At 41.0% G+C, this 27,994-nt stretch overlaps 1 protein-coding gene across 1 annotated transcript; it reads left to right on the forward strand.

Moving 5' to 3' along the window:
• Positions 1-542: 542 nt before the first annotated feature.
• LOC110049948 (deleted in lung and esophageal cancer protein 1-like) lies at positions 543-27,994 on the forward strand. Its single transcript, XM_089285552.1, has 38 exons — positions 543-856; positions 2,958-3,111; positions 3,255-3,365; positions 3,805-3,986; positions 4,712-4,917; positions 5,742-5,823; positions 6,502-6,589; positions 7,021-7,124; positions 7,680-7,749; positions 8,131-8,264; positions 8,680-8,775; positions 9,404-9,494; positions 9,786-9,948; positions 10,698-10,905; positions 11,530-11,658; positions 11,974-12,057; positions 12,364-12,460; positions 13,154-13,284; positions 13,908-14,054; positions 14,384-14,553; positions 15,068-15,221; positions 16,117-16,218; positions 16,328-16,458; positions 17,151-17,332; positions 17,711-17,729; positions 18,179-18,249; positions 18,560-18,711; positions 18,978-19,075; positions 19,550-19,620; positions 20,351-20,586; positions 21,459-21,575; positions 22,191-22,282; positions 22,842-22,902; positions 23,638-23,823; positions 25,146-25,316; positions 25,925-26,078; positions 27,129-27,252; positions 27,584-27,994. Exons 1-38 carry the CDS (start codon positions 644-646, stop codon positions 27,717-27,719), a joined length of 4,917 nt encoding a protein of 1,638 aa, XP_089141678.1. The 5' UTR covers positions 543-643; the 3' UTR covers positions 27,720-27,994.

Raw genomic sequence — 27,994 nt, forward strand, 5'->3', positions numbered from 1 at the left:
CAAGGCGAATCCGTCATGTTTTCAATGTGCGCGTGCACGAGCGCGCGCTAATGACGCCATAAATTATGCGCAGTAAGGATGCGCAATGCAAATGTGAGGAATGACCTTAAGCGCTTTGTGCTCCTTATCAAATCTTTCCACTTCACTTCTTGTGGTAGCTGTTGAGTTTTAATCATCGTCCGGTGGCGAAGTATTTCAAATACAAGATTACGTAAGAAACTACAATAAAAAGAATGCAGAAAATAAAAGTAAAAGCTACTAAAAAGAAGGAAATTGTTATTAATGGTTCATTGTTTATTGGCCTGAATACCCCAGGAAAAAGAGAGACGATCCAAACTGTGATCCGCCTGCCACCTTAATGCTGCGCGTTTAACAAGATGAGGAGAAGTAAATTTGATGACTATAGGTCTGTTACACGTAATAATGGCTCCTGATATTATTTGAACTGAGAAAAGTTAAATATCAGCCAGGGGGGAGGGGATTCCTAGTTGGGGGGAGCCAGTGAGGGGAAATCGTTTATTCGCTGAGCCTGCAGTACAATTGCACGCAGTCCATAGCAACTGATTCAAAATGGCGGTCAAAAGATACGATAAAAGTTTACGTCTGGATCTCACTGCATAATCTGAAGAAAATAGCTGTCGATATGGCACACGCTAAGGATGTGGAAGTGGAACCTCCAATGCACCTTCAACGGCCATCTTCAGGTCGCTCACAAGATGTGTCGCATTTGCTCGCGAGTGTTTTTCGGGAGGTTTTCACTCGCGATGTTATCGGAGAAGACACGGTGAAGAACCTAGCTATTTCAAAAAGCGGCGACGCTGGCTACCATGATAAATATGTAGAACAGTTAAGGCAGGTAAGGCAGCAGTAAATCTTCCTGTGTGTTCTCAAGAAACAAAAACTATAAATGCCTGTAAGCCAAAATCCCCTCGAAATATACTCAAGACTTTAGAATTAGGGAGAAGATGACGGGTGTCTAGAAAGCGAAGACCGAAGACCGAAGACCCCTCGAAAACAAAGACCTCGAAAACGAAGACCCCCTAGAAAACGAAGACCTCGAAAACGAAGACCCCCTAGAAAACAAAGACCTCGAAAACAAAGACCCCCTAGAAAACGAAGACCTCGAAAACAAAGACCCCCCTAGAAAACGAAATTCTATCCGTGAGGCGAAAGATCGATGGCACAACGCTTCGTTCGGTCACGTACTGTGGAAACAACCCTATAAATTTTACGGAAGTCGTCCTGACAAGTCTTGTTAGGGCGCTACAAAAGCTAAGACCCTCAAAGAACGAAGACGTAAGACCTAAGAACCCGATCAAATCCGTCGGCGAAATTAGCACTGAATAAGACATCAAATTGAATCACGCGTGTTGTGACCCCCTACAGAACGAAGACAGAACTTATAGTAAACGAAGATGGAATCGCGGCCTAGATTTTTTCTTAGTTTTTTCCCCGGACGTAAACCGATGAAATGCTGCGTAAAGGTTTGCTCGCGTAAGGACAAAGGGTTGTGTGGCGAAACAGAATACTAAGGATTATCTTTGCAAAGCTTGAAATAATGCTTTGCAGCTGCTTCAAATAATGCTTGTGAATACTAAGTGGGTCTTGATCTTTGTTTATTACTTCGTTTACATCGTTTAGTGTTTACCTCAGTTGAGCGCTGTTATGGGACAGGAAGTCACGACAACATTGTAAATTCATGTCGCGTGATTGTGCATCACAGCGTGATGGCTTGAGTGGTCATCAGGCTATAGGAGTGTTTCGGTGGAAAAAATAATAGAGGAATTCTTGTCTGTAAGACCAGGCATGATCTCGAATGATGTCGACTTTTCAGAATTTCAAGCTTCCCCAGCTGGTAAGGTCTGACAATTGACAATGGAATTGACCTAAGTATCCCATGCTGCAATTGCGACCAATTGGCCTTTACACAGCATAAAATGTCATGTAACCCATAATTCGATGGTTTACATCAGTTTACGTCGAGCGTCTGAGGTTTTAGTTTTATCAGATAGATGAACACAAAATGTATAGAAACATTCTGCTCCCACAAAAAACAACACGACAACAACTAGAAAAGAAACAAGATGCGTTGATAAGGCAGGATTTCAACAGACACGTCAGCACGATTCGATCACATACAGTGATTTGGAGGGGGTCTTCATTTTCTAGGGGGTCTTCTTCTTCTAGGGGGTCTTCATTTTTGGGGTCTTTGTTTTCTAGGGGGTCTTAGTTTTCTAGGGGGTCTTCGTTTTCGAGGGTCTTTGGTTTTCAGTCTTCGGTCTTCGTTCTCTAGACACCCAGAAGATAACTTATGTATCTGAAATTTTATAGCTCTTTTTGGTTTCTTTTTGAAATCATAGAGAAAGACTGCGTAGGCACTGAGAAATAAACATGATAACAGCAAAACTAAGAGCTACAGTTTAATTCAATGATTCAAAGGCAAGGATACATGTATTTGTAAACACACGAAATTCGACCTTTGCTTGCATTTTTAAAATTAGTTAATTGGTATTTATTGGAACGTGGGCAGCTGGCCACCTTCAATCCGAGCTTGTGGATTCCCCCTGGACACTACACACAAAATATCTCCGTGTACTAGTGAAACCTGGGTGAAAATAGATAAACATACCAATTAGGCCATTGATTGCTATTGGAAATTGATGACAGTTGATAAAAGGTCACACAAATCCTCTTCTTTGATTGGTCATCGATTATCAATTAAATCATATCTATAGGTATATTGGTTGGTATCGATTGTCATCAATCATTGATTTTGTCGATTGGACACACCAGGGGATATAGAATTAGTCAACAACCTGGTGATTTTTTCCTTGATGTACAACTGTACCACCAAATTGTCAGAAATATCTGCGTTTACAGTTAATGTACAGATATCAGTATAATTCATATTATTTTTTGGTATCAAAAGGATAGTCACATGTTTTTTTTTTTTTTAGATACAAGAAGAGCGTGATTGTCGGCACAGAGAGGCAGACATGTTAGAAGCTCATATAATGCAGGCTCAAGCTGCGGCTATGGCAGCTGATGAGAGAGAGCTGCAGCGAATTTCTGAAGGATATGAAAATTATCAAGCACTGGGCTTGCCACCAGGTACTTGAACTTGGGGGGAAAACATGCAAATGGCGATGTTATCCATAGTATGCACAGTATTTTAACTGTGTGTAATTTTAAATTCATTGCATTCATGCTGTATTTATTTAATATATTATCTCCCTGTAATATCCTTTTTTCAGCAAAATCAAGCCTTAGGAACTGTCTAGATACTCAGTTGCTTCGACGTCACAACCTTATTGTACCGGAGGACTTCTCGTCAGAGGAGGTGACTCCATCCAAGGCCCCTAAAGGTCAGTTTCCATGGTAACATTGTCTAGAGTATAAACACTGTATTGGCAATCCCTTATTGAAAGACGGAAATCTAGGATAATGTTATACAATGTATGCCATAGATTTTGCCGAGAATAATTGTCAAATAATTACTGTGTGACTTTGAAACTGGTTTAAAATATTTTGCATGTACATTGTATTTATATCCAGTTCATGTGGTGACTTGGGTTAAGATTTAAATGTTCGTTTCTTGTATTTCCTGATGCATGTATATCGACATACATATGTACATATACATTGTAAGTCTGGACAAAGTATTTTCTGGAAGGTCATATACATGGCACAATTAGCCTCAAGTAAGTAAGAACAGCTTGTCTGTTCTATACAAAAAATGGAATTCCATTACATGTAATACATGTACATCTAATTAAGTCCTCTCTACACCTTGATAATTAACAGCTGATGAAATCCCAAGCTACGCCAGACCCACCACGTCATCTCAACAGCGACATAGGAAAACCCCTCCAATAACAGACTACCTGGATGATACTGCCCTTTCGACATCTACGTGGCCGTGGGCATCACTTCCACCCACCCAGGCAAAAGACAAGAGAGATTTGGACATGTCCCCACTGCCAAGTGTAAGTAAATATAAAATATCTTCAATAATTGACCACTCCTTCAATGGGGCTATTTCAGCTAGATTAAAAACAAACGCTGCTTAGGGTAATCACTGGACAGGTGTTAACTTGATTTTAGGACCCCACATATGTGTGCATGAAATTTGATTAACAATCTGTTATAAATAAGTAATATATCAAACACAAAATACTGTGTTTGACCACATTTCCAAACACAAAGAAAGGGATTAGAAAAAGGATGCATAGCAGAGTATTTTTGACCAACCTAGAGGTGTTTGGAAATTTGGTCAAATACTGTCTTAAGTGTTTCAAACATATCAAACAGTTTGATATACAATTATCTTCTCAATTGAAGCTTAAAGTAATGAGAAAACAGGCAAATAGAAATCATAGAAATCAATGCTAATTAAGATCAGATTTCCAAACTCTGTCATGATTTCCTTTGTTTAAAGGTAATGAATGAGTAATGAATTTTCAGAATTTGTATTCTCTAGAGAGTACATGTAAATTTATAGTGAGGTAAGATTTTTGTCTCTAGAGGGGATGTTTTTTAGCACTGATTTTCTTTAGGTCTACAGTGTTAGAGACATTTTAATTTTATTTGAAACAGTCACATTTCAATCATTCAAGCTCCAAACCTAGGCTAAAATAGTATTATGTAACAAAAATCTAAAGTAAGACAATACAATAAACAACTTGTAACAAAGAGTTGTCTCCAATTTAAGGCCAAAAGCAGGCTCTCAAAATCTTCAGTGTGGAGAGAATCGATGAAGCCTGATCAGCGGCAAGTGGAGCGAGAAGATCTGAAAAAGCTACAGAGTAAAGCAGAGTATAAAAGGAACCCACGATTTGTGCCTCCCCTCAAGGGCGGTCTCATTAAACCATCCAAGGAGAAAAAGAAAAAGAAATTGGAGACTGACAGAGAGAGCAAGTAAGTTCTACATGTATGATTAGCTTCAAAAGCATTTTGAATTGCTTTCTTTCCATAGTCAAGACAAGTGGAAATTCAGCAGGATATCCACCACTACATGTACATGTATATAAATTGCAAGAGTGATTATCAATAGTTAACTCAGTCAAGTAATTAACTCTTTGCTGCATCACGCATAAAATTGAATACCAAAACATTCTACCCAATGCTTCTGTATATTTAATGTACATGCTTTGTACTTTGGGAACTACTGAATACACAAAGTTAAACAGTCTGTATCACATAAAAGTATACATGTGTAGGTTCACACACTAGGGTTTCATCCAAAGTCTTAAAAGTTGGAAAAATCTTGTAGTGCATTTAGAGTTTGAACTAGTACAAAATGAAAACTTATACATGTACTGGGCAAAAAGCTTTCATTTGAATTACTGTATCACAAACCATGAAGGGTTTGATCAGAGTTTCTGATTCACGGATGAACTATAAATACACCTATTTTTAATAGCAAAAAAGACAACTGCAAGTAAATAACTTATTGAAGACGTACTAGTTATGCAACGCTTTCAATTGGGATTTTGCATGGTATACCACAAGAGAACATTGCATAACTATTTTATACCATGCCATGAAAATACTGTGGCCAACACATTGAATGCGACATACATATGTCGCATGATGAGAAGGTTGGATGTAATACCATCAAATATACAACAGCTTTCCTGTATTCTGATTGGCTGTATTTTCTATGGCATGGTATAAATACCAGTATTGAATGTTTTTTTTTTTTGGATAAATTTTTAAGTTTAGAGTGCTCTTGTTTTCAGAACTGCTGATCCTGTTGAAGTCTTCATTGCTTCTCCATCTCCGGTTGTGTTTACAGCCTATGAAGTTGGACACGTTTATGAGGTGTGGAAAAGAAGATTTATAATGTAGAACAATTATCACAGATTGATGGATGAATTATATGTGGACCTCTCTAGAACCACTGGAAGTAGGCAGTTTTCATGGCTCAGCTCTTAGATTTAAGTATTTCCACCAAAACAACCCCTTATTCAATACCTTTGCTCTGTAAGGTAAAGTCTGCATACGAGTCAAGTGGCCCATCAGGTCAGAGCTTTTCCCAGTTTCTGTAGCATGAAGCGACTAGGAGTATTTCTACTCCCCCCCTGGATGGGATGCTAGTCCATTGCAAGGTTACCCCCAGCATTAAGTTCGCCGGTACCCATTTATACACCTGGGTTGAGAGAGGCACTGTGAGGGTAAAGTGTCTTACTCAAGAACCCAGCACAATGTCCCCAGCCAGGGCTTGAACCTGGACTGCTCGATCCGGAGTCGAGTGTATTAACCATGCGGCAAACATGCCTCCCACTCCCCCTTCCTCGGTACATAAATGTATTTTGACTGGTAAATATTCACTCAAGATACATGTTCTGCATGCCATAACTGTACAAGTTATTAGCTTATGTTTTGTTGTTTCTTTTGGGACAAATAATTTTTATTCGACTCCATACCATGTTGTAAATAATGTTTGTATTTTGAAATAAAGGACATGCATTAAAAATTACATGTTCCGTCTTATTTTAGTTACTTCTGGAACTGAAGAATGTTTCATCATCAAGTCGTCAATTGAGGATAACTCCTCCAAGTACAAAATACTTTTCTGTTGGGTTAGGTAAGTCGACAGATCAAACTCAATAAGAAGTGATACATGAGTGCATTTAAGTCAATCGAGTTGCAGCTGTAGTCTGTGTAATGGCAGTTGTTTCCTTTCACCGCAGGCATGAAAAACTAGTACATCTGCACTGTATCAGTTTCACCTTACGCCCAAATCTTTCATCAATGCATATCGACCGTTGACTGCACTTCTCTCATGTTCTCAACACTATAGCAGGCAACAGTGCACTCGAACACATACACCTGTAACCCCATCCCTAATATCAATGCAATCTACTTGGAATGCATGTTTACAGGTTGTTTGTACAACCAGCTGATGCTTTGATTTCTCAAATGGATATAATTCCTTGTTTCAAATTTTCCATTTTTGTTGGATGTGCTGTGGGTATTTCAACATTCTGTAAGCCAGTGTTTGTGGTGTCGTTTTAGGGAGGTTCCCTGGAGAGCATGGTGTGGTAGCACCTGGTCTAAGTTGTCAGTATCCCGTCAAATTTGCTCCTGATTCTCTTGCAGACTATGATGATGTCATCAAGGTAACTGTAAATGTACATGTAAATTAAATTATACATGTACAAATAAGTGTAAATCCACGCTTAAGTTCCATTATACTGCGTGTCGAAGGCAATGATCTAACAGCGGTTTATTATAAATCTCGCGTTTTATCCTTCTATAACTGCTGTTCTCTTATTGGCTGCGCTATCTATTCTGCTGTAGATAGTTAGTAGTCCGTAGCAGTGTGCGGTTGTTAAAAAAAACGGTGGCCGTTTCATGTGCGTTTTCGAAGTGCCTGTGAAAAGGATTTAGACATAGCTTTGAAGGACAAGTAGATTTGTACTAAAACGATTGGATTAATTAGATTAGCTTAGATTAATTGTTAAATGAGGCTTTTCACGAAGCAATTTTACCTCGCTTGAAGTGCCATCATCCGGTCCAAGTCACTGATAAAGCTTGCACAAGGCACATACACTAGTAAACGTTTATCGACGTGTTTTTCTCTTTAACAATTTTACAACTTTCAGGGTCAATTAAACTGCTAACATTCACTCATGAAAGTGCTAATTAATAACTTTATTTGGACATGATTTTAGATAAAGACACAGGTGGACCCTCCATTGATTATCGCCATTCAAGGAAGAAGGCCTCCTCCAGTACTCTCGTGTGAGTGACAAGTTGACAGCAGATATACAGACACATAGACTGTCATGATTTTAAAAAATAATAACAATTGGTGCAATAATCATCTATAATTACATGTCGCTTAAATGAGAAATTTGCTTTTCTTACACTTCCCACCTATTTATTCTTTCGTTCGTTCCTTCGTTCGTTCGTCCGTCCGTTCGTTCGCTTTCTTGCTCGTTTGTTCGTTCCTTCGCTTGTTTGTTTGTTCGTTCATTTGCTCGTTCGTTCACTTGTTCGTTTTCAAAAATCCCACTTCCCATCGTTCCTCTCCCATCTCCTGTGGCTTATTTATCCCCATGTTTCCCACCCCTTATTCCCCATGTATTGTTGTAACTAGTTCCTTTTGTGTGATTTGTTCAGTGTCTCCAGTACTTGACTGTGGACATACTCTGGTGGGAGGCCGGAAGGTCGTTCAACTTGTTTGTGAAAACAAAGGAGGGGACGGCAAGTTTTGCATCATGAGGAAATCTCATTGGCCCACAACTACTTTTCAGGTGTGGTACATGAAGTGTTGTTTAACGTCAACTGTACAACTGTAACGTCAACTCTACTATTATATGGCTAGCTTTGTGAGAAGCCAAGATCAACCGGATGCTGCGCTACTATTGGCCACCCGAGCGGGCAAGGTAACGCCATCTTGCCCGCTCGCTATCTTACCCGCTGTGTCCCGCAGGAAACTAGTACTTATTGATCAAGCTTGTTCGGTCAAGATGGCTGGATATTGGCCTCGTTTTTTGCGAGTTTATAGACCTCGGCTACATCTCGGTCCATAAACACGTAAAAAATAAAAACCTTGGTCCATATCCATTCATCTTGCCCTCACCCCTTGTCAATAAGCCATATCTATTGAAAAAAATATAAAAATTGATGTACATGCTCTATCTTCAATGGATTTTCTTGGCGTTGCAGTGGAATCTTGAAGATCCAGGGTCAATTTATGCTGAACCGTTTGAATTAAAACCAGCCATGTTCAAGCTAAATGCTGGAGAAGTGACTACACTGGAGGTAACTTAATTGTGATTATTGTATGGCCCATTCTTAGAAAAAAATCTTTGCCGAAAACCTGAGTGAATTTTCGCAAATCTTGACCATTTTTATTCCTTGTTTGTTTTCCGTTATCCATCTGGTGCTTTTCTGACTTCTATTCCAGGTTTCACTCTACTTTCACGCGAAATTATTGAAAGAAAATCCACATCGAGGAAATGAACTATATGCTCTGACATTGAACAGATGATATTTACGAAACAATTTTGGTGTACCTTAGGGCGATTTTCGAATGACCGTGAAATTTTGTGGCATGAACACGAACAAAGCAACAAACGAACTCGAAGTAATCAATGGCGGAAAGCGCGCTTGAATTTTGGTCAGTTTTAAATTAGCGACAACGTGAAACGAAGCGTACGGATGGCGATTTGCTATTCTTCAGTCGAACAAAGCTTTCTCCACATCACTGATAATTTTAGCTGAATAATGTGCAAAACTTGTTTCGATTTTTCCGAATTACTGGCGAATGACAGAAATCGAGAAAACACTTTCGCGGACATACGAATGTCTATCTAACCCCTTGGCAGCTATCTTTTTTGAATTTGCAGATAAAATGTTCACGACACTATATTCTATGGTTATTGTGTAGATCACGTTTTGTCCTACATCAGCGAAGTACTTCAAGGAAGAAGTGGTGTTTGTTTGCGACAACTGTCATGTAAAGGAATTTTCACTTGAAGGTAAAAATAAATAGTTTGTGTTTGATGTGAACTCTGCTTTTTACGGGGAGAGTTAGTTTTCTGTGTTTGCTGAACATACAAAGGCAACAATCAGGCCCTAGTTCGAAGGCTGGAAAACGCTATCCACCGGATAAATCGCTATCCAGCGGATAACTTGACAAAATAAACCACACTATCCACTGGATAAGGATTTATCCAGTGAATATCGTTATCCACCTTTCGAACAGCACGGGCCTATATTATGCGCTGTGTATTCTATACGTGTTTTATTTGTGTATTATGTTCTTTCAGGCACGGGTCAAATGGCCGGAGTAGAGCTTGATTCTGTATCTGGCGGACTCAATGAATCAGAGCTTGGAGAAATGAGAGATATATCTGCGCAACATTTTATCAGATTCGATGAGCAAAACCCTGGAACGATTACAGACAAGACTCTGGTCATCAAAAATACGACGTGAGTATGTAAATTCCAGTTGGAAGTTAGTAAAACTCTAACTCTATGCTCACTCTAAATGAAAGTGGCCCTGACCGACGGAACTTGTTTGAACGAGTCTTAGTGCAAAACTTTCCATATGACAGTGAGTTTGATTTGTATGAAAATGAGCCTGTAGGCGGAACATATTTTTATATGTTTTCATATGGATGGTTTCACACAAAGACTCATTTTGGCACAGAGGCACGAGGTAACTCGGAAATGGCCTATTGTGGTTCATCACATGATTTCACCTTCGAAATATATATTTTTTGTTTTCCTTTTTAACGTTTTAAGGTTGTCAAATTTTCTATTTTGCAGCACTTTGCCAGCACTGCAGTGTCTAACTTTCCTCTTAGTCTGTCTCTCCGGCTAATCGTTGTTCGCTATTGCAATTTTACACGGACATTTTGCGTTGGGTGGCCACTGGCCAAACGAATTCGCACGTTCACGCAAGTCGCTAGAAACCTATTTCAAGGCAGACATATTCTTTATTTTATTGGCTAATAGGTTACTATTAACGTCACTAACTTGCGTCAACTTACGTGCAAATTTGATTTCGACCAAAGTTAGCGCAAGTCATGGCAAGTCAACGCAAGTGCACGCAAGGCCTGGCCAAACGGAGTCGCACGTAGACCCAAGCTTTTAATATGCGTCTACTGGCGAGTCCGTTTGGCTAGGGCTTAACAGTGTTGGGAAATGAAGGGTCATCTTCGCTATATTACGTTCAGGAATGTTGCCCTACCGTTCCGCTGGAAACTTTACAAGCCATTCTTTAAGTGCCCTGTTCCTCCTGGTGTGCCTGTGCAGCCTTCAGTGACGTCATCACAGGTGAAGCGGACTCGGGACGATCACGGCGTGTTCAAGATCACGCCAAATATGGGCACATTGCCACCTAATGAATCTGTGGACTTCATGCTGGAATTCGCGCCAAGAGAGGTACTGAAAATCATTATTGTAATCTGAGGCAGCGTCTAGACTACGCCGGAGAAATTTGAAAACGCAACTTTATTTCTGCCGTTAGGCCTACTGTCTGCGCTAATCCATCATGAAACCGAAGCTTTTTGAAAACGCTCTTCAAACCGGAGGAATTTGAAAACGCCGGTTTTTCGTTTTCTTGTTTGCGGAAAACATTTTGAAAAGGAAGCTTTTTAAAAACGATGGCGTCAGCATAATCATGTGACCCCCCTGACCGAGTTCTCCTCAAACACAAATCCAAAATGACCGGTGATTGTTGTGTTTTTAAATTCCTTCGGCGTGGTGTGGACGGAAAACATTTAATGCGCGAACCTAAGCACATCCCGTAAAAATGGAACCAAGGGATTTTTTTATTGGTCATTCAAGTTCAGGATTGGTTGTCCAAGTGAAAAGCTGCGTATGACGATGGGCGAAAGAGGCTGTTACGCAAAGCGGAATTCCTGTACCTCGAAAGGGAAATCCGTCTCGAGGGAATTGAGACTAGACTTTTACGCAGACGTTGGACGTCGTTACGATAAGCCACAAGTAATGGTTTGTTAATTCATTTATTTTCCTTTTTTTTTTCTTTTCTCCTTGTGCACGCAGATTGGTAGTTTTCATGCTGTGGGACACTTGATTCTGGAGGAAATTCCAATTCATGATGACAACAATTCCAACACACCTGATGTCAGAGACGTGACTGCAGTGCGAATTGAAATGAAAGCTGTTAGCAAGGTGAGACATGAACAATACACTGACTGACTGACTGACTGACTAACGGAAAGACAGACAGACTGACTGACTGACTAACGGAAAGACAGACAGACAGACAGACTGACAGACTGACAGACTGACTGACGGAGTGATTTACTGTCGGACCCACGGACCGAGTGACTGACTGACAGACAGACAGACAGACAGACGGACAGACAGATGGAGTGATTGGCTTACTGACTGGCGGACGGACGGACGGATTAATAGCAGAACTGAGACTGGGTATGCATTACGTTTATCTGTCACTGTCTAGCTACAAGTACCTTTGTTTTTCAGCCGTTTGATGTGTGTGTCTCCCCACCACTGGTTGTGTGTCCTGGGACACTAACAATAGGTGTCCAGTACAGATTTCCTTTGAAGGTTAGTATTAACGCTTCAAATACTAAAATTACGGCGGGGATTCGTGATTAAAAATATTTTAAAATAGTTTGTCACTGGATTAGAAATCTTGAAACAAGCGTTCTGATAAAACACCAAAAGGACGTTTGTCTTCTTCGGTCGTGATGGAGCGAAAAAGCGTAACAACAAATTATGAAAGTCCAAAATAATACAAACACGCTTAGTCTCCGAGCAGATAGCAAATTTATATAGCGAAGTGTAAATGTCAAGAACGTCTACGTGGTCATTTCATGCTTTGTAACATCTCTATTTCTCTATCCGATTTAGATGTCTAACAACAGTGTCTCTGAAGCCAGTGTTGCGTGGAGAAACGTGGAAGGGACTTCATGGAGAATATCAGTTCAACCACCGTCATCTCTCATAGGTATGTGAAGATATGCAGTTGATTTCAATTCAAGTACAATGCAATTACTTCGTTAAGGGCGGGGCACTGGGCAAATTGACCGGCTATAAGGACAATTTTGCCCGGCTGGTTTGACCATCTAGCGGAAATTTTTTCTTACAAAGAAATTCAGTTATAGTTTTGCCCACCTGTGAAAACCAGTTGCCCTCCTGCTAGAAGTTAACCCAAAGAAAATAGGCGCGCTGATTGGTTAAAAGCCAAGTCTATGATAGAAACACAGAACTAGCACGACTGTTGCTGTAAGATGGCGCGAGCAAAGAGAATTTGCATTTTGATGATCAACGTAAACAACGTTTTTTTTTGTCTGTTTTCTTTCGTTGAGGTGTTTTCTTATAGAAATAGAAAACGTGTTCTCTGTGTTTCTATCGAGTTGTAAAACACTCGTGAAAGTTTAGAAGAACTCGAAGCAGCTGTGGAAACAAACATGAGACATGTTTCACGAGCCATTTTGAAACAATAGCAAAGCTCAACAGCTGCCAAACCAAATCAACGATTACTTAACAGAAGATTTTTAAAACAGAATCAGCTCTAAGATGTGAGAGAGATTTCCCAAAGTACTTACGCGCCACTCAGCTTATTCCCGCCGCCATCTTGGATTTGAGCATCGATATCATTGTTCAGGATGGTTAAACTGTTGTCTGTTTTACTGAGCAGGTGCGGGCCAGGGAATTGATTTGGAATTAGTTATAGAGGCAGATGAACCAGCCCACCTAGAGGAGACGATCTTATGTGACTTGAACCACTCCTCGGCTCCGGTGTATGTTTATGTCAAGGCTAGCTTTGAAGTAAGTGCACACTAAGTGAGAAATCAAGATGAATATGTCTGTAACGCAACGCAATGCAACGTAACGTAACGCAACTTCCTCTCGTTTGACAGGATAATGAAGCGGAATTGGTTGTAATGACGATGTGCGTCTATGATAGTATGGACGCATGTCGGAACGCAACGCAACGATACAATTTCTTTCCACAAGATAACAAATAAAATAAAGCTGTCGATTGTGGGGCCGTGGTGCTAAGTTAAAATCGTAATTTAGAAATACTAGTTAAAAGATTCAACTTAAGTAAAAATACCAGAAAAATGTGAACAATTCTTCATCATAGCCGTGGTTTGAATACCGGATTTTAATTAGCGTAGAATTTAACAGTTTTGTTTCTAATTGTTCTTCTTAGTTTATTTTCAGTTGAAAGAAAATATTAAAATTGGACACAGTGTTCCATTATATTTTCAAACACCTTAAAGCTCGTGCCAAATACTCCGCTGCGCTTTGTTTTGTCGATTACGAAGAAATGTGATGAGATACTTTCTCTTGTGTTTGATAAAATTATATTAAAGTTGTAATAACAAAACTGTGCATTTTCAATACATTTGTAACGGCCGTTCTTATCATGTTGTTTGTTGTGTCAGGGACCAAAGGTGGTGTTCACATGCCCGGACCTGAATTTCAATCTTGTTCGCTACAGAGAACTGCATGGCTATCAGCACATCAGTATCCAAAACGTATCTAGTATTTCGGCAGAGTGGAGCATCCAGGAATCTCCGGAGTGTCTTGAGGTACCGCTCAAGGAGCGTTGATTCTTAGAAACCCGTTTTTTGTTTGTTATGCTAAGTTACGAGGTGAAAATATTTGATTCTAATGTTGAGAAAGTTTTCACAACTTCCTCGCCACATTAAGGTGCGTTTTAACAAGCTCGCTATATAATTGTCCCGGTAAATCAATCGTTTCCCTACGCTTGTGTTTTTGTTTTTTTACGCCGTTTTGAAAGGACCGCCCTAAACTCTGGCTCCCAGCGCAGACAACACATCAGTTGTGAAAGGAAACGTTTTGACTTCGCGGAAACTCTTTCTCCTAATTAAAATGTGTACTTCCGCTTTCTCTATAGCAGTCTGAAGGAAAAACGGCCATGTCTGTATTCTCGTTCACACCCGCTGGCGGAGTCCTGGGCCCGCAAGAGAGCCAGGAAATCGCAGTGTTATTTAAACCATCCGAGATAGGCTTGGTGGGCAGAGTGAGGACTGTGTTACAGTGTGACGTCAAGAATGGAAACCCCAGGTACCTAAAGCTGTTAACCATACCAACTGCCCTCCCTATTTGCCATACGTTTTGTGGTGTATAGAAAATAGGCGATAAGTTGATTTAACTAGTGTTGACCAAATTTGAAACGCCAATTATTGCAGCTCTCATAAGTACGTTTCTGGTGGCAAGTAAATGTTTCACCATTGGTCCCATTTCAAGCGAAACACTGTTGAGGTCAAACGGTTTTTGGCAGTTTCCCGACAATTTGGAGCGCTCGCTAGCTAAAGCTTCTGTGATTGGACAGTTACAGCGTAGGTCATGTACTGATTGGTGCAAAGTTTACCTCTTGATTGTTTCAAGAATGGCTTTCCTTTTTTAGACAGTGAGCACCTTTAGATTAAATTTTAATTCGTTTTGTAGTTATTTGTAGTTTTCATCACAATTAAACAATGGAAAAGTTCTCCTCTACGGTAACAGCGAAGAAGCATCTATGCTAAAAAGTTTCTCTGAGACTAACACTGTTGTCTTGTCATCTTTAATTTTCCTTCAGCTATTTATCCGTGTTTGCCGAGGTGCAAAGACCTCAAGTTTGCCTGCTATCCTGCGACATGTACATCGAGAAGGTCTATTTAGGAGTTCCGGTCAGCAGAGAAGTCGTGCTTCACAATCAGTCGCTATTGAAAACCCAGTTTGCGTGGAAAGAGGTAAGCACTAAGTGCTTTTTACAAATGTTAACATTTATCTAAGTATTTTTCTTGTAACCTGGAGAAAAACTCTTGGTATTGCCTCAATTTTAAATAGATAAGTTGTGGAGACAAAGGAACAAAAGCTTTCCTCGTGAAATGTAACTCTTAAGGGGTTAACATCGACAGGAAAGGAGGCAGGAAAAGATTACTACAAAGCAAATGCGCAAGCAAAAGTAACGCTGATTTATGTGAATCTCTAAAAAAGGATTTGTCCAAAATTGTAACTATTTTTTCATCCATTGCAAGCACCACTTCTGAGATTTGAAGTAAAAGATTTTTTCTGATAACGCAGCTAACAGGGATTCGTACAGGGTCTCTGATTGGTTGTTACTTAGGCGGGAAAATTCAGGTCTGAACAGCAGCCAATCGTGGACCGCCATACAGATCTCAAGAGCTACGTCATCAGAATGGAATTCTTCGACTCGAAACGCGGATATCTCTTTCACACGTATCTGTCTTTTCAAGTTCATCTGACTTTTCAAGCCCATCTGGCTTCAGTTGTTCTCGACAATAGGCCACTGTTCAAATGAACAAAAAAAATAGGCCATCTCCGAGATACTTTGTGTTCAAAACGAGTCCCCGTGCAAAACCTCTCATATGAAGATGAGTTTGATTTGCGTGGCAATAAACATGTAAGCGGAACATATTTTCTTATGAATGGTTTCGCACTAAGACTCGTTTTGACACAGAGACAACTCAGAAATGGCCGATTGACTTTGCTTTGCTTTGTTGCTGTTGTTTTTGTTGTTGTTGTTGTTGTTGTTGTTGTTGTTGTTGCTGTTGTTGTCGTTGTTGTTGCTTTATAATCACGAACCTGTTTGTCATTGTAACGCTTTCAACTTATTTGCTCCAGATCCTGGAAGGAGACTACACTTTAACGTTCGAACCTAACCAGGGATGGCTGGAGCCCAGAGAAGAGCGATCCATCAAACTTACATTCACTGGTCATAAACAGGTAGCGTATTAATTTTGAAACCCAGTCTCATCTCTTTAGCATAGTGTCGATTCTGGCTCTTTGATTTAAATCTAGTACTTCATGATTTCTTGTTTAAACTGTCCCGCAGGGCCCTGTTAGCGATCTAATCACGTGTTGTGAGGTGGTTAGAATGCCGGACCCCGTATGGCTATCAATTGCAGCTGACGTGCAGGGCCTGAGTGTCACGTTCGAGACTCCAAAGATCTTTGATCTTGACAGGTAAGTTTAAGTTCCATCGGCTGGTCTTGAAGATTTCTGGTGAGGGCGATGTGTGGGGAGGGGGAAGGGGCAACTTGGTGGCGATGGCCTAAACAGTTACGGTCCAAGTTCGAATCCCGCTCTGGGTTATTTTTTACTATCCTTGGATAAGTTCTTTTCCTCTAAAAGTGTCTCTCCCCACCCAGGAGTATAAAATTTATGGGTACTGTCCAGTTGTTGGGGCAGCCTGAAAGAATGCTGGGGAGGAACCTGAGATGGACAAGCCTCCCATCTAAGGGGGGTGGGGGGGGGGGCGGGTGGAGGGGTTCAGCGGCCGAAACCCGAGTTACGCGCTTGCAGTTGTGGGAGAACCTATAGGAGAACCCTTTAAATACACAGTTATCTTGTTATTACGAACATTTACTGAAATGTTATAATGAAGGCCCTTTCCCCTAACGAAAGCTCACTCAATCCATTTTGTATTTTAGAGTAATCCTTTGATATGTCCTCCCAGCTCTACTGGACAATATCATTCTCAGAAAACTCAATCATAGCCGTCATAACCTCGTTGCAAAATTTTACTTTGAGACTTTCGTGACTTCCCATTAACGTACAGTCTCTCTCAACACTATGATTTTATCTTTCATGAAAGGAAATAGGTCGCCATTTCGCGGCTACAGTCCTCCAAAAAGAATGTCCTGTTTTCTTTTCAGACCTGAAGAGATCAAAGAAACCTCCCTTGACAACCGCGAGTTGCTGCTAGATTTTGAAACGGTACCGCTGGCCAGTTGTCCCCGCACGACTCTTGTTCTCACCAACACGTCCGCTATCAGAGCTCGCTTTAGTTTAGAGATGGACCACTTCAACGCGGCTAAACCGCCAACTCCGCCAGATGGTAAGCAGATTGACTGATAGATAACCTAAAACATCCGTCGTTGAAAAGACTAGAACTGGGAGCAGTCGCTACTTAAGAACGTCGAGCGGGGAGCGAAGAAAGCAGCCAGTGGCCACTTGAAAACTCGAGACAAGTGGCCTCGCGTCCAGTTCTCACGCGCCTCTTTTTCCCGCTCGCTGCTTGGCCCGTATCTACCTGAGGAAATTGTATTAGGGTCTGATCACAACTCTTTGCTACTGTTAAGTAACGCCCAAAAAAGGCCAGAAAAATATTAGTTACTCCAAAACAAAAACAAAACAAAACAAAAAAAAAAAAAAAGAAAACTTACGGTTGTTAAAGGCGTATCTTACTTTTTTTGTATCTTACTTCTTTCATTAGGTGCTCCTCAAGGCAAAAGGTTTGCTTGTTTGTTTGTTGCTGTTCTTAACAAAATCTGCAATTTGCTTTTGGTTTCAGTACTTATGTAACGTATTTTACACATTATTATGAAACGGTCGTTAGCGTCATAAATTCATTTTTAGCTGTAGCTGCCAAAAAAATAACTAAACCAACGTCTGAAGTACAGAGAAATTGTCTTAACTTAACGAGATTTGAGGTGGTCATCTCCGGATTGATGTACCGTTGCTATACCGACAATGTTGGAAATGTCATATGCTCTACACCCGCTTTCTTCCTTGTAACTTGAAGCAAAGGGAAAACCTGATCAGCATGGCTCGGAGAAGGTCGTGGATTCAAACACCTTGCAGATGAGCTTTTCGAAAGCTTTGCCGCAACAAGAAAACCTACAATTTGGGGTTCAAAGGACACTGAGTTTGAAAACGTTTCTTTCTGTTGGTTTGTCCACAGGGCAAGACTTTTGGGAAGAACACCGAATATTGCTGACCCAATCAGCAAGACGGCTATTAAAGCTCATGCAGGTTAGGGCCTAAGCACAATTTATTTCCTCCTGTCTTCCCTTATTCCTGCTTCCCTCCCTCTTTCGCTGCCCCCTCCTCTGTATTCCTACCTTCCTCTCGTTATTTAGTCATTCTTTGAGAAGGCCGTTAGTAAAATACACACTGTGGACAGGCTAGGCTCTCACGGCTAGGAGAGAAGTGATGACATAACAATGTTTTGACAGTGACGATTGCAGTGGACTAGCATCCCATCTAGGGGTAGGCTGAGTAGAGTGGACGAGCTTTCTCCCAGTCTTGCAACTGATCGTCTTTTTAATTTGTGTTTTTTTAGATTACTGTCACGCCATCTTGCGTGACAGACGGGGAGCAGCCTTTGTGCCAAGTCCAGCCTCGGGAGAGCTATTACCATTTGGTTATGTAATGATTGAAATCACTGGCCACAGTGACATGTGGGGCGCCTACAGAGATTTACTGGTCTGTAAGGTGTGTGTCACGCCACGATGATTCTATAACTGGTTACGCAGTAACACAGCACTACATGTGTGCTATTATGTAACGCCTCAATGAACACCATGAAATTGTATTTCAAACTCGCGCGTCTTTTTTTTTTTTTGCACGGTTCAGAGACTGCATTCTGCAAAGTATGCATCACGCTGTATCAATTTTACAACTAGAGAACGGTTTATGTTACGAAAGCTTTGAATTTCATGACATTGTTACACAGTTTTGCGTGACACTCTTTTCCCCAGATTGAAGGTATCGACCCTGTGTACATTCCTGTCAAGATGGATGTTGTAGGATGTCCGCTGAACTTCCAGATGATGAAAGACCAGGCACCAATTCTTCGGTAAGTTTTGAGAAACAAAATGTAGCAAATTTTTATTTTAAATTGCGGGTGGAATGCCTTGCGAAATGGTCGGGGATCCTCGAAAAATTTGAATTAAACCTCTAAGTGAAGACCAATATGGGCGTGACTCGAGCTTTATTTGACCCCTCAAAAAGAATACCACTTTAAAACGGCCAGACAGCGTTCCTTTCTTCGATCGCCGAACCTGAACAACAACAACGCTTTATTTACTCTAGACACTTACTACACATTTGCAAAGAAATGTGAAGAAATGTGAAGGAAAGAAATCTGAAAGGTATCTTGACAGCTCAAAGTAGTGGCGTGTCGTCCTGAACATTCTTAGTGAGACCAAAATCCGTGATATACATCCCTAAGCAAGACAACGAGCCTCCCCGACCTTGGGAGCCCCCCTCACATGGAAGCCCCTCTCCCTCCCCCCGGGGAAAAGTTATTGACAAATTTTGTTTGCTCTAGGTTTGGCACGCACGTCTCTGGAGCTCCTTCAGTTCAAAGATCTCTCAGAATCAACAACACCAGTCCTTATGGTGAGTTAATGGACGTGTGGTTTCGTGGGATTCGCGCGCCATGGAATGCGTGGCGAGCACAACATGCGGGCCAGTTACGCGTTGCGAGAGAGTTCATAACTCCCTCCAGCAGATTGATTACGACTGTGAGAACTTTGTTTGCCTCCCAAAATGTAACATTTTATAGGATGATATTCGCTGAATTTAGTATTTACATCTCCAGTTAATAAATTCACCTAAATTATAGATAAGTGTGAAAGAAACGATTCAAAATTTGCTTCAAAAGATGCATTCAAAGTTGCAGCGTTTCTAAACATTTACTTGGTTGGCTGGAAACTCTTGTCACCATGTCATAAAACGCCCATTTGCCATCGTCCGCCAAGGAAACTCTTCATTACGACGGCTAACGTCCGTGGGGATATAAATTCGTCGACTTTCAACGGGAAATGTCTCGTTCATGATTTAATGTGGTTGTTTTCCTATCATGACACATACGCTTTCAATTTTCGCCAATGAAGAGGTCATCAAAGGTCTCCCCATTCTCCCTCATTATTTCCTTTCAATCTTGGTATCATCTTTTGTGTGGTTGATCTGTGTTTTACAGAAATCTTCGATTTCATTTTTCCACAAACAAGGGGTGGCGCTTTTTTAGGCATTATTGTCACATTCAAAGTAACATTGGCTGAAATAGTAGAATGCTAAGTGTACCAGAATCGAGTAAACCAAATTTCTTTTGAATCCATCCCCACAGACATCCGCTTAGACTGGGAGACATACAACATTGTGCCACAGGACAACCAGCTCCTGGACATGCTTGTGTTCATTGGGCAGCCCTTACCAGTAATAAAGGACGGTCAGGAAGTTGTCCCAGCTGTCCAGGAAGAAGACTGTTATCGGTGCGAGGAGAAACCATTCATACAAGTTAAACTGAGGGAACACGAAGGAACGCGCGCCAACAGGCCATTTGACGTCACACCAAGTCAACAGGTTTGACCGTCAGTTCTCCACCTACGTCATGGTTACACGTCACAAAATAGTTAATATCATATAACTGAATGCCGAGTCGTAAATGATAGCTGTTTTGTCGTTCGTCAACTGTCTCAATTTTACGTAATTTTAGCCATCCTTTTTCAGTTAGATTAATCGTACCTTTGTGGTGTTTTTCTTTCTTTTATTTTATATAATCGCTCGTGTGTTGTATTTGCGAAATAGGCCATTTGCAGGATCCGGTCGCATGGTACGGAATTAATTACGCTGGGACGCAAGTTACGCAGTGGGACCTCCAAAACAAAGGAAAGTCGGGCTGGACTGGTACGAGTTCCTTTGTTTTGGAAGTCCCACTGCGTAACTTGCGTCCCAGCATAATTAATTCCGTACCATGTGACCAGATCGTGCAAAGGATCTATTGGCGAAATGTTGCGCTTGCTTAATTCAAGTGTGGCCAAATGGTTAGCGCTCTGGGCTTCGGATCAAGCGGTCTGGGTTCAAGCCCTGGTAGGGTACATTGCGTTGCCTTTTTGGGCAAGACAGTTAACTCTCACAGTGCCTCTCCCAGCTGTATGAATGAGTATGACGAACTTGATGCTAGGAACTGCGAAGTTACCTTGTGAAGTACTAGCATACCATCCAAGGAGGAAATAGAAATACTCCTAGTCGCTTAGTACTGTAGAAGCCGGGATAAGCTCCAGCTGTGTCAGCCAATTGGCCCGACGCAGACCTTACCTTAATTATAGTGGACCATTATTTTGATCGTTCAATTTGAAAGTAATTTTGTGAATTCAAAACATTGACTTATTGTGTAGTGGTACGTCTCCGTTTGGACGCAGATCTCATAAATAAGATCCTTTGGTTATTTTCAGGTGATTCCTGCAAAAAGTCATTCGTCTGCTAAGGTGTCATTCTATCCTTACACGGAAGACTCTTCTGGGGAGGTGTGCACGGCTTATGCTACAGCTTATATGAGTCTGGATCATCAGGTTAGTTATAGAGACCACATGAATTATTTTTCTCTGTTTCTTGGTATTCACTTTGCACTTGGTATTGCACTTGGTATTCACTTTCCCAATGTGTCGAGGAACGTTGAGCTAAAAAATTGTGGAGGGTACAACCTCTTACAAACTTCTAGTTTTAAATACAAGCTATATATAAATGCGTCGGTTTCCATGATCAATCTTTTGCTGTCTTTTAACCGCCAATTATCGAGCGCTGGTCGCAAATTCAGGTCAATCGTTACCTCCACCGCAAGCGTATTTTAGCGGAAGCTCAGTATTTCTTCGCGAAATGTTTGGCCTCTATTTTGAATTTTTGAAGCAGAGGAAGGTTAGAGAGAGAAATGTGGTAGGAAGGGAGACGGGACATCCTCACCCACCCTAAATCAAATCGTTTCCCCACTCACCCCCCCCCCCCCCCTTAACCTCCAATGTTGTATAATGGTGAAATGTTGATCTGAAGAATGTTTAACACGCGAACTGTGGGAACCCTTTCTATATGACAGATTTTTCTTTAGGATTCGTCTTGAAGTAGAGCCATCTTGGAATGTTGATTTTATCGTGTGCGTATTTGATCTGTGATTCTGTTTTTACATGTTTCAGCTCCTTGAAATACCTGGACGAGTTACACGAGCACAAGGAATGGAGTTACATCCCTTCCGCCTGGACATAACAGCTAGCATCGACCCTGCTTTGTAAGAGTTACAGCAAAAGAGTGCTTATTTATACCTTCCAGAATTAAGGTTATATTTTCTCAGGTGGTGTCTATGCTGGGCTATAAGATTAGAAATTGATGCGTATCATGTAATCAGTCACAACGAAGGCTTTGTAGAAAATATCCAATCATACCGCCATGCTTAACTAATAACATAGACTGCTTACCTGTTTTAAGTTCCGATGAGCTTTCTCTGCTTTTTGTATGAAATGGCTCTTCGATTACAGTGGTTTTAATTTGACGTTAGGCTAAGTGATTACTCGTCTTTCCATTCCCCAGTTCCCCTCCAAAAGTTCCATCCGGATAGTGCTGATGTATCTCTGCAGAGATCCGCTTGGAGTCCTCCACCCCTCCCTCCCTGAAAATTGAACCAACAACAAGCAATAGCCCATCGCTGTGTAGATATTGAGACTGATTACGAGAAGAGGGGCGTTTTTTGGTGACATTGATTAGAAACGCGTGCGACCGGATTGGGTTGCCTTAAAATTTACCCACTCAGCAAAGTGATCCCGTCAAACTCTTTGTTTTCTCACTTCCAGACTCACAGTCGAAACTGAAGAAGACAAAGGCACTGAATTCATAACAGCAGCGTCTGATTTGGTTAGTTGTATTTACGTGTTTCCAGCTGACCCTATACTGATCGACGTTAGCCTAAGCAATGGAGAATCGTGGCGGGGAGGGCGTCCAGAGGGTCGCAAGCCACACCCTTTTGTCGAAAAAATGTCAACGACCCAAAGGGTGCAAAAATGGTCGACTACCCCTTTTAAACAAGAAAATTCACAACTTCACGAAGGATTGATATTGGAAGGAAGAATTAGAAACTTTTTTCGTCGTCTGTATTTGTCCATCCTTGCCGCACGTAGTGGGACTCGAGGGACTCCCATATATAAAGGAGCGGGGTGCTTGTCCTACCTTTTAGGGGTTAAAAAAAAATGGTTTCGGTATCTCTTAGGGCGGTCAGTCTCAAAAGGTCCACAGCGGGAGGTTTTGCGGTAGCTTTGAGGGTATTGAGCCGAAAAAATATAACAGGAGGTAATGTTTTGTTTTTGAATTAGTACCACTTAGGCGTGAAAAAAATTTGAAGCCACGCCCACAAAACAGTATCTTGGTACGTCTTAGGGCTTCTTTTCAAAATTTCCGACAAGCATCCCAGTCCTACTTATATGGGAATCCCCTCCTTCTGGGAGTGTGGACGCATAAATTGTCCTTGTAAATTGCCCACTTTTGGGTAGAAGTGAGATGCGGTATATTACATAGTAAAACAAACAACACAAAAACCATTCATTCAAACAATTCTATTCATCTGTTGTAACACTGTTACCTAATGTTCGCCAGCTCCACGGGGCAACGCCGCTAGTTCATCGGTTCGTGTTGGGAAACACCACTGAAACACCGCTGACCATGAGGTTTGATGCGAAGGCGCCGTTCAAGATTATGTCCACCGAGCCTCCTCCATCGGCTAAAACATCTAGAACCCAGGCTCCTGGCAGTATAACGGTCAAGCCTACTAAAACATTAGAGGTAACTTAATTATTAATTTCAGTTACTCATTTGTGATGATTATGTGGTATGTCACACTGACCTCATGATGTCACTATACTTATCATAGTAAATTGTTTGAACCCAGGAGTATCAGTAGTTCCTATAGTGTGATTGTCTGAGTGAGGTTAGCTCTGAAAAGAACTGTTGTTGATAACTGACTTTGCGACACTATACTTACCTTACTGGGCTCCATTAAGAGACTACCTTAAACTGCCGCTTATAAGCCCCTCCACATATAAGCCCCCCTGGTTATAGCCCCATCCACCTGTAACCAAAAAATACATCCGGATATAAGCCCCCACCCTGGATATAAACCCCCCTCTAGCTTTTCTTGTTTTGAATTCGTTTTATTATGATGTTTTAAAGCTTAATTACCAGTAAATGAAAAACCTATTTCAATCAACATGTGCAGCTATAGCTCGTTTCGAAACGGGTTTTTTATAAGCCGTTTATAAGCCCGTCTAAAAACCCTTACGAAGTTGTATAAGCCCGGAGCTTAAAAGCGGCAGTTAACGGTATTTACTTCATAAATATTTTGTAGAATTGGGTAAGAGAGTGTTATCGTATATTGCAACCTCGAAATGTTGAGAATTGTCATTTAATATTGCATAAACATTGAACCTCTTCTTCACGTACATTGGCGGGGTGGGTTTATAAAATAAGTTCTGTCTGCCAACTCTCTATTCCCCTACCCACTTCAAATGGCGTCAAAAAGAAATAGGAAATGACGCGTTTTCAATGCAAAAATGCGCTGGCAAAGAAACTTTCCGTGCCGTGAGCCAGTTTGAAGACTTCAGTTCTAAGACCGTACAGTAACATCAACTCTAAACTTCTCCTTCATTTGCGCTAGCTAATTTGTGAAGTACGTTCCTGCCTCCCTCTTCTCAATTTCTCCTTCCCATTCCTAACCGCATGAAAAAGAAATAGGATGTGACGAATTGTCAACTTGATTGTTTAAGTTTATTAACAAAGCGAAATTCTACGGTGCAAAAATGCCATGGTGAAGGAACTGCCTGTGTCGTAAGCCAGTTTAAGCACTTCTAATTAAGACCTTGCAATAAGATTTCTGCGATCAAGCTGTTAATTCTCCATTCTAATCACTGTACTTTAATGCTAATGGAAATACAGAGAATTTGGTGATACCTCGGTGACATCACGGAATCCCAATGACTCTACAACTCTGAAACAGTTTCGGGGTTTTTGAAATCTAGCCTGCGTTGCAGCCGGACGTGTCATAAAATCCCCGATATAGTCCGTCTGCGAAGAAAAAGTTAAGTGGTTTGTTCTCTTTTTCATTTCAGTTAAAGGTTGGGTTCTTCTTGTCTGATCAGCTCGTTCGTGAAGTGAACGACTTTTCTGCCGCGCAAGAACAAGTGGACGATGGCACACAGCTCTTCACTTCAGATGATGGCGACAGACAACTTGTCTTCAAACAAGACCTGAAAGTTGAATTTTCTAACAATACCACACAGGTAATGAGAAGTCTCATTTTTTATGCAAGGTTGTAGAATATAGGTTGTTCCTTTGATAATTGCGTTTTTTAAACTCATCTTCGGAAAAATTTTGTATATGATCTTGTTTTTTTTCGCATGCTCAATTTTTCACCGCTCTAAGATTTGACCTGAAAAATTTCAATTTTTCACGTAGCTGTTTAGATGACCGTGCCTTGTCTCTGATTGGTTGCGCGCAAAAATTTAAAACCGAGCAATAACCAATCACAAACAGCACACAGATCTTTGTTGAGTTACGTCATCGGTTTGGAATTTTTGAGGTCGAATCCCGGATGTCTATGCGATCCAAAACAAACCCCTCTCGCTCAAGAAATATATTTTTGCAAGATGTTTGTTTCTTGTTACCTTGAATAAACTGAGTTCGTCAGTAAGTAATGAATCAAGGGACGAACGGTCGAACGAGGAAAGTGCGATCATATACATTGTATTCGAGCACGTTGCAAAACACGAGATAGCAGTTTTGGTGCTGTCATTTTTACAGTGTATAATAACGATTTTTGGTGTGTCGTTTCTGTCTATTTTGTGTATAAACCTTAAAATGTTTTATTGCTGATTATTTTTATTTTTAGTTGATTCCCCTGATGGCCTCAATAGCTGTACCCACCCTCCGGTTGTCTCAAGATGTCCTAGACTTTGGCACGTGCCTTGTTGGTCAGTCAATTGAAATGCACGTGACCCTGTATAATCCCTCCCAGTCTGCCTCCGCTTGGATCGCCAAAAAAGGTAATAAACGTGACGCCTAAGTGGTACATTCAATTCTGATCCAGTTCTGGAATTCGAAGGAGCTGGAGTCTGCTTATCACTATTGATTATCTCCCTCTCTCTCCCCCCCCCCCCCCCCCCCTCCCCTGGATGGGATGCTAGCGCATCACAGGGTAACCTCCCAGCAAAAAGTGACCGGTAACCCTTTATACAACTAGGTGGAGAGAGTTGTCCTGAACAAGAACCCCCGATAAAATGACCTCGGAAAGGGCCGGCTCGACTGAGCCCTGGCCACTCGAGGTACAGTCCAGGGCTTTAACCATTAGAGTAACGAATACCTCTCATACCTATTGTTTAGGATCTGTTAGTCAATACAGACTTCCTTGATCATTTTTCTTACGCTTCCGTCCTTCCGAGTTGCCTTTCGCCTCCGCTTCACCAACGAGACTTGGTACATAACTTTCACATGAGAAATGAGTTTCACGACTTCATTTTCATAGAAATTTGTTCCGATGAAAACTTTTTTCAAGTTTGTCTTCGTTTTGAAACAAAGACAAAATGTAATTTTGCACTAGGCTGCTGTAGACTAGCCTCCTTAATTTGCTAGCAGTGTAACAATATATCTTATCAACAATTAGCTACGGGTTAATAGCCCGTGAGGCGAAGCTGTTGGCCCTTGAGGGCGAAGGGTCTAATTGTTTTAGTATCACCCAACTAGTCGGACACAAAAGGCAATAATAAAGTTAGCAAATGCAAGTTGAAGAATATTTATTTGGGAATAAAACGGAAGAAAGCGTCACGCTCGATTGCACAAATTTCGCTACTCGAGGACCATTACTAATAGTCCTCTGGTAACGTAGCCAATTAAAATGCAGCATTTGCATTAGTCCACTAGTTGGGTGATACTAATTTCAGTTAGCATTGTTGAGGCGTACATGACCAGAAGATAAGGACCTTCATGATGAAGAAGCAGAGGAACAGTTTTGTCAGGAGTAGTTGCATCTCACTTCAAATGTAAAGATTTTCGTTGCTCATTATCATTCATTCCTTTTCCGCTTTTATTTTTCACAGACCCACGTTACCCTGCCGTCAGTCGGGATGTTTTTGTCGTGAATCCCACTGAGGGATATCTCGAGGCGAACACGAGTTTCACAGCCAAGACTAAAACTCTGCTTAAAATCACTTTCACAGCCAAGTAAGTAACTTTAGGTGTACTGGTATTCTGACAGTCTATCCCCTCTTTAAGAGCAGCATGGCGCATCTTCAAGAACGTTTTAACTCTTTTGTTTAACCTCACTTTTAGCACATTATCTCATTTTCTTGCTCCCTGAGGGCGTGGATACGATTTACAATTCAGCTGGATTTTTCTTTAACTTTCGCCAAATCATTTTTTAGCAGAGAGACAGATAGACCGACAACGATTAAAAATCGATTGGTTATTGTCTAACTGAAGTCGACTTTATTTTAATCGTTCTTATTTTTTTTTTATTCTATTTTATTTTTATTATTTTTTTTTTCACTTGTAGGCACAATGTCGAGTACGAGTGTGTTGTGATAATCAGCGGTCAACTGCAGGAACAGGAGCAGAGACTGTTACTCAGAGGGAGAGCATCTTATGATCAAAGACACGAGCGATTGGTGAATGTTACCACAGACACGTGACTATGATATGTGCGAGATAGTTTGTAACATATGTCGTCGACAAGAACGTGGCTGTATTCAGTCAAAGCAATGTTTGTATTTTGCAACCACCAAGGCAGGTTGTGGTGTTCCGTGTTTTTGTTATTGTAAAGTTTCATGTAATGCCTTGAATCTTAATTTATGTTGGCCACCGTACATCATTTTTACATTTAGAAATGGTCACTGGTTTGTATATAACTGTGTTACATTTACAAAAAGGCAGTGCAAAATAAATAAAATGCCGTTTCCATTTCTAA

This window comes from Orbicella faveolata, unplaced genomic scaffold (assembly GCF_042242905.1).
Source record: "Orbicella faveolata isolate gen_17 unplaced genomic scaffold, um_ofav_v1 contig_13, whole genome shotgun sequence".
In the NCBI taxonomy this organism is placed as follows: domain Eukaryota; kingdom Metazoa; phylum Cnidaria; class Anthozoa; order Scleractinia; family Merulinidae; genus Orbicella; species Orbicella faveolata.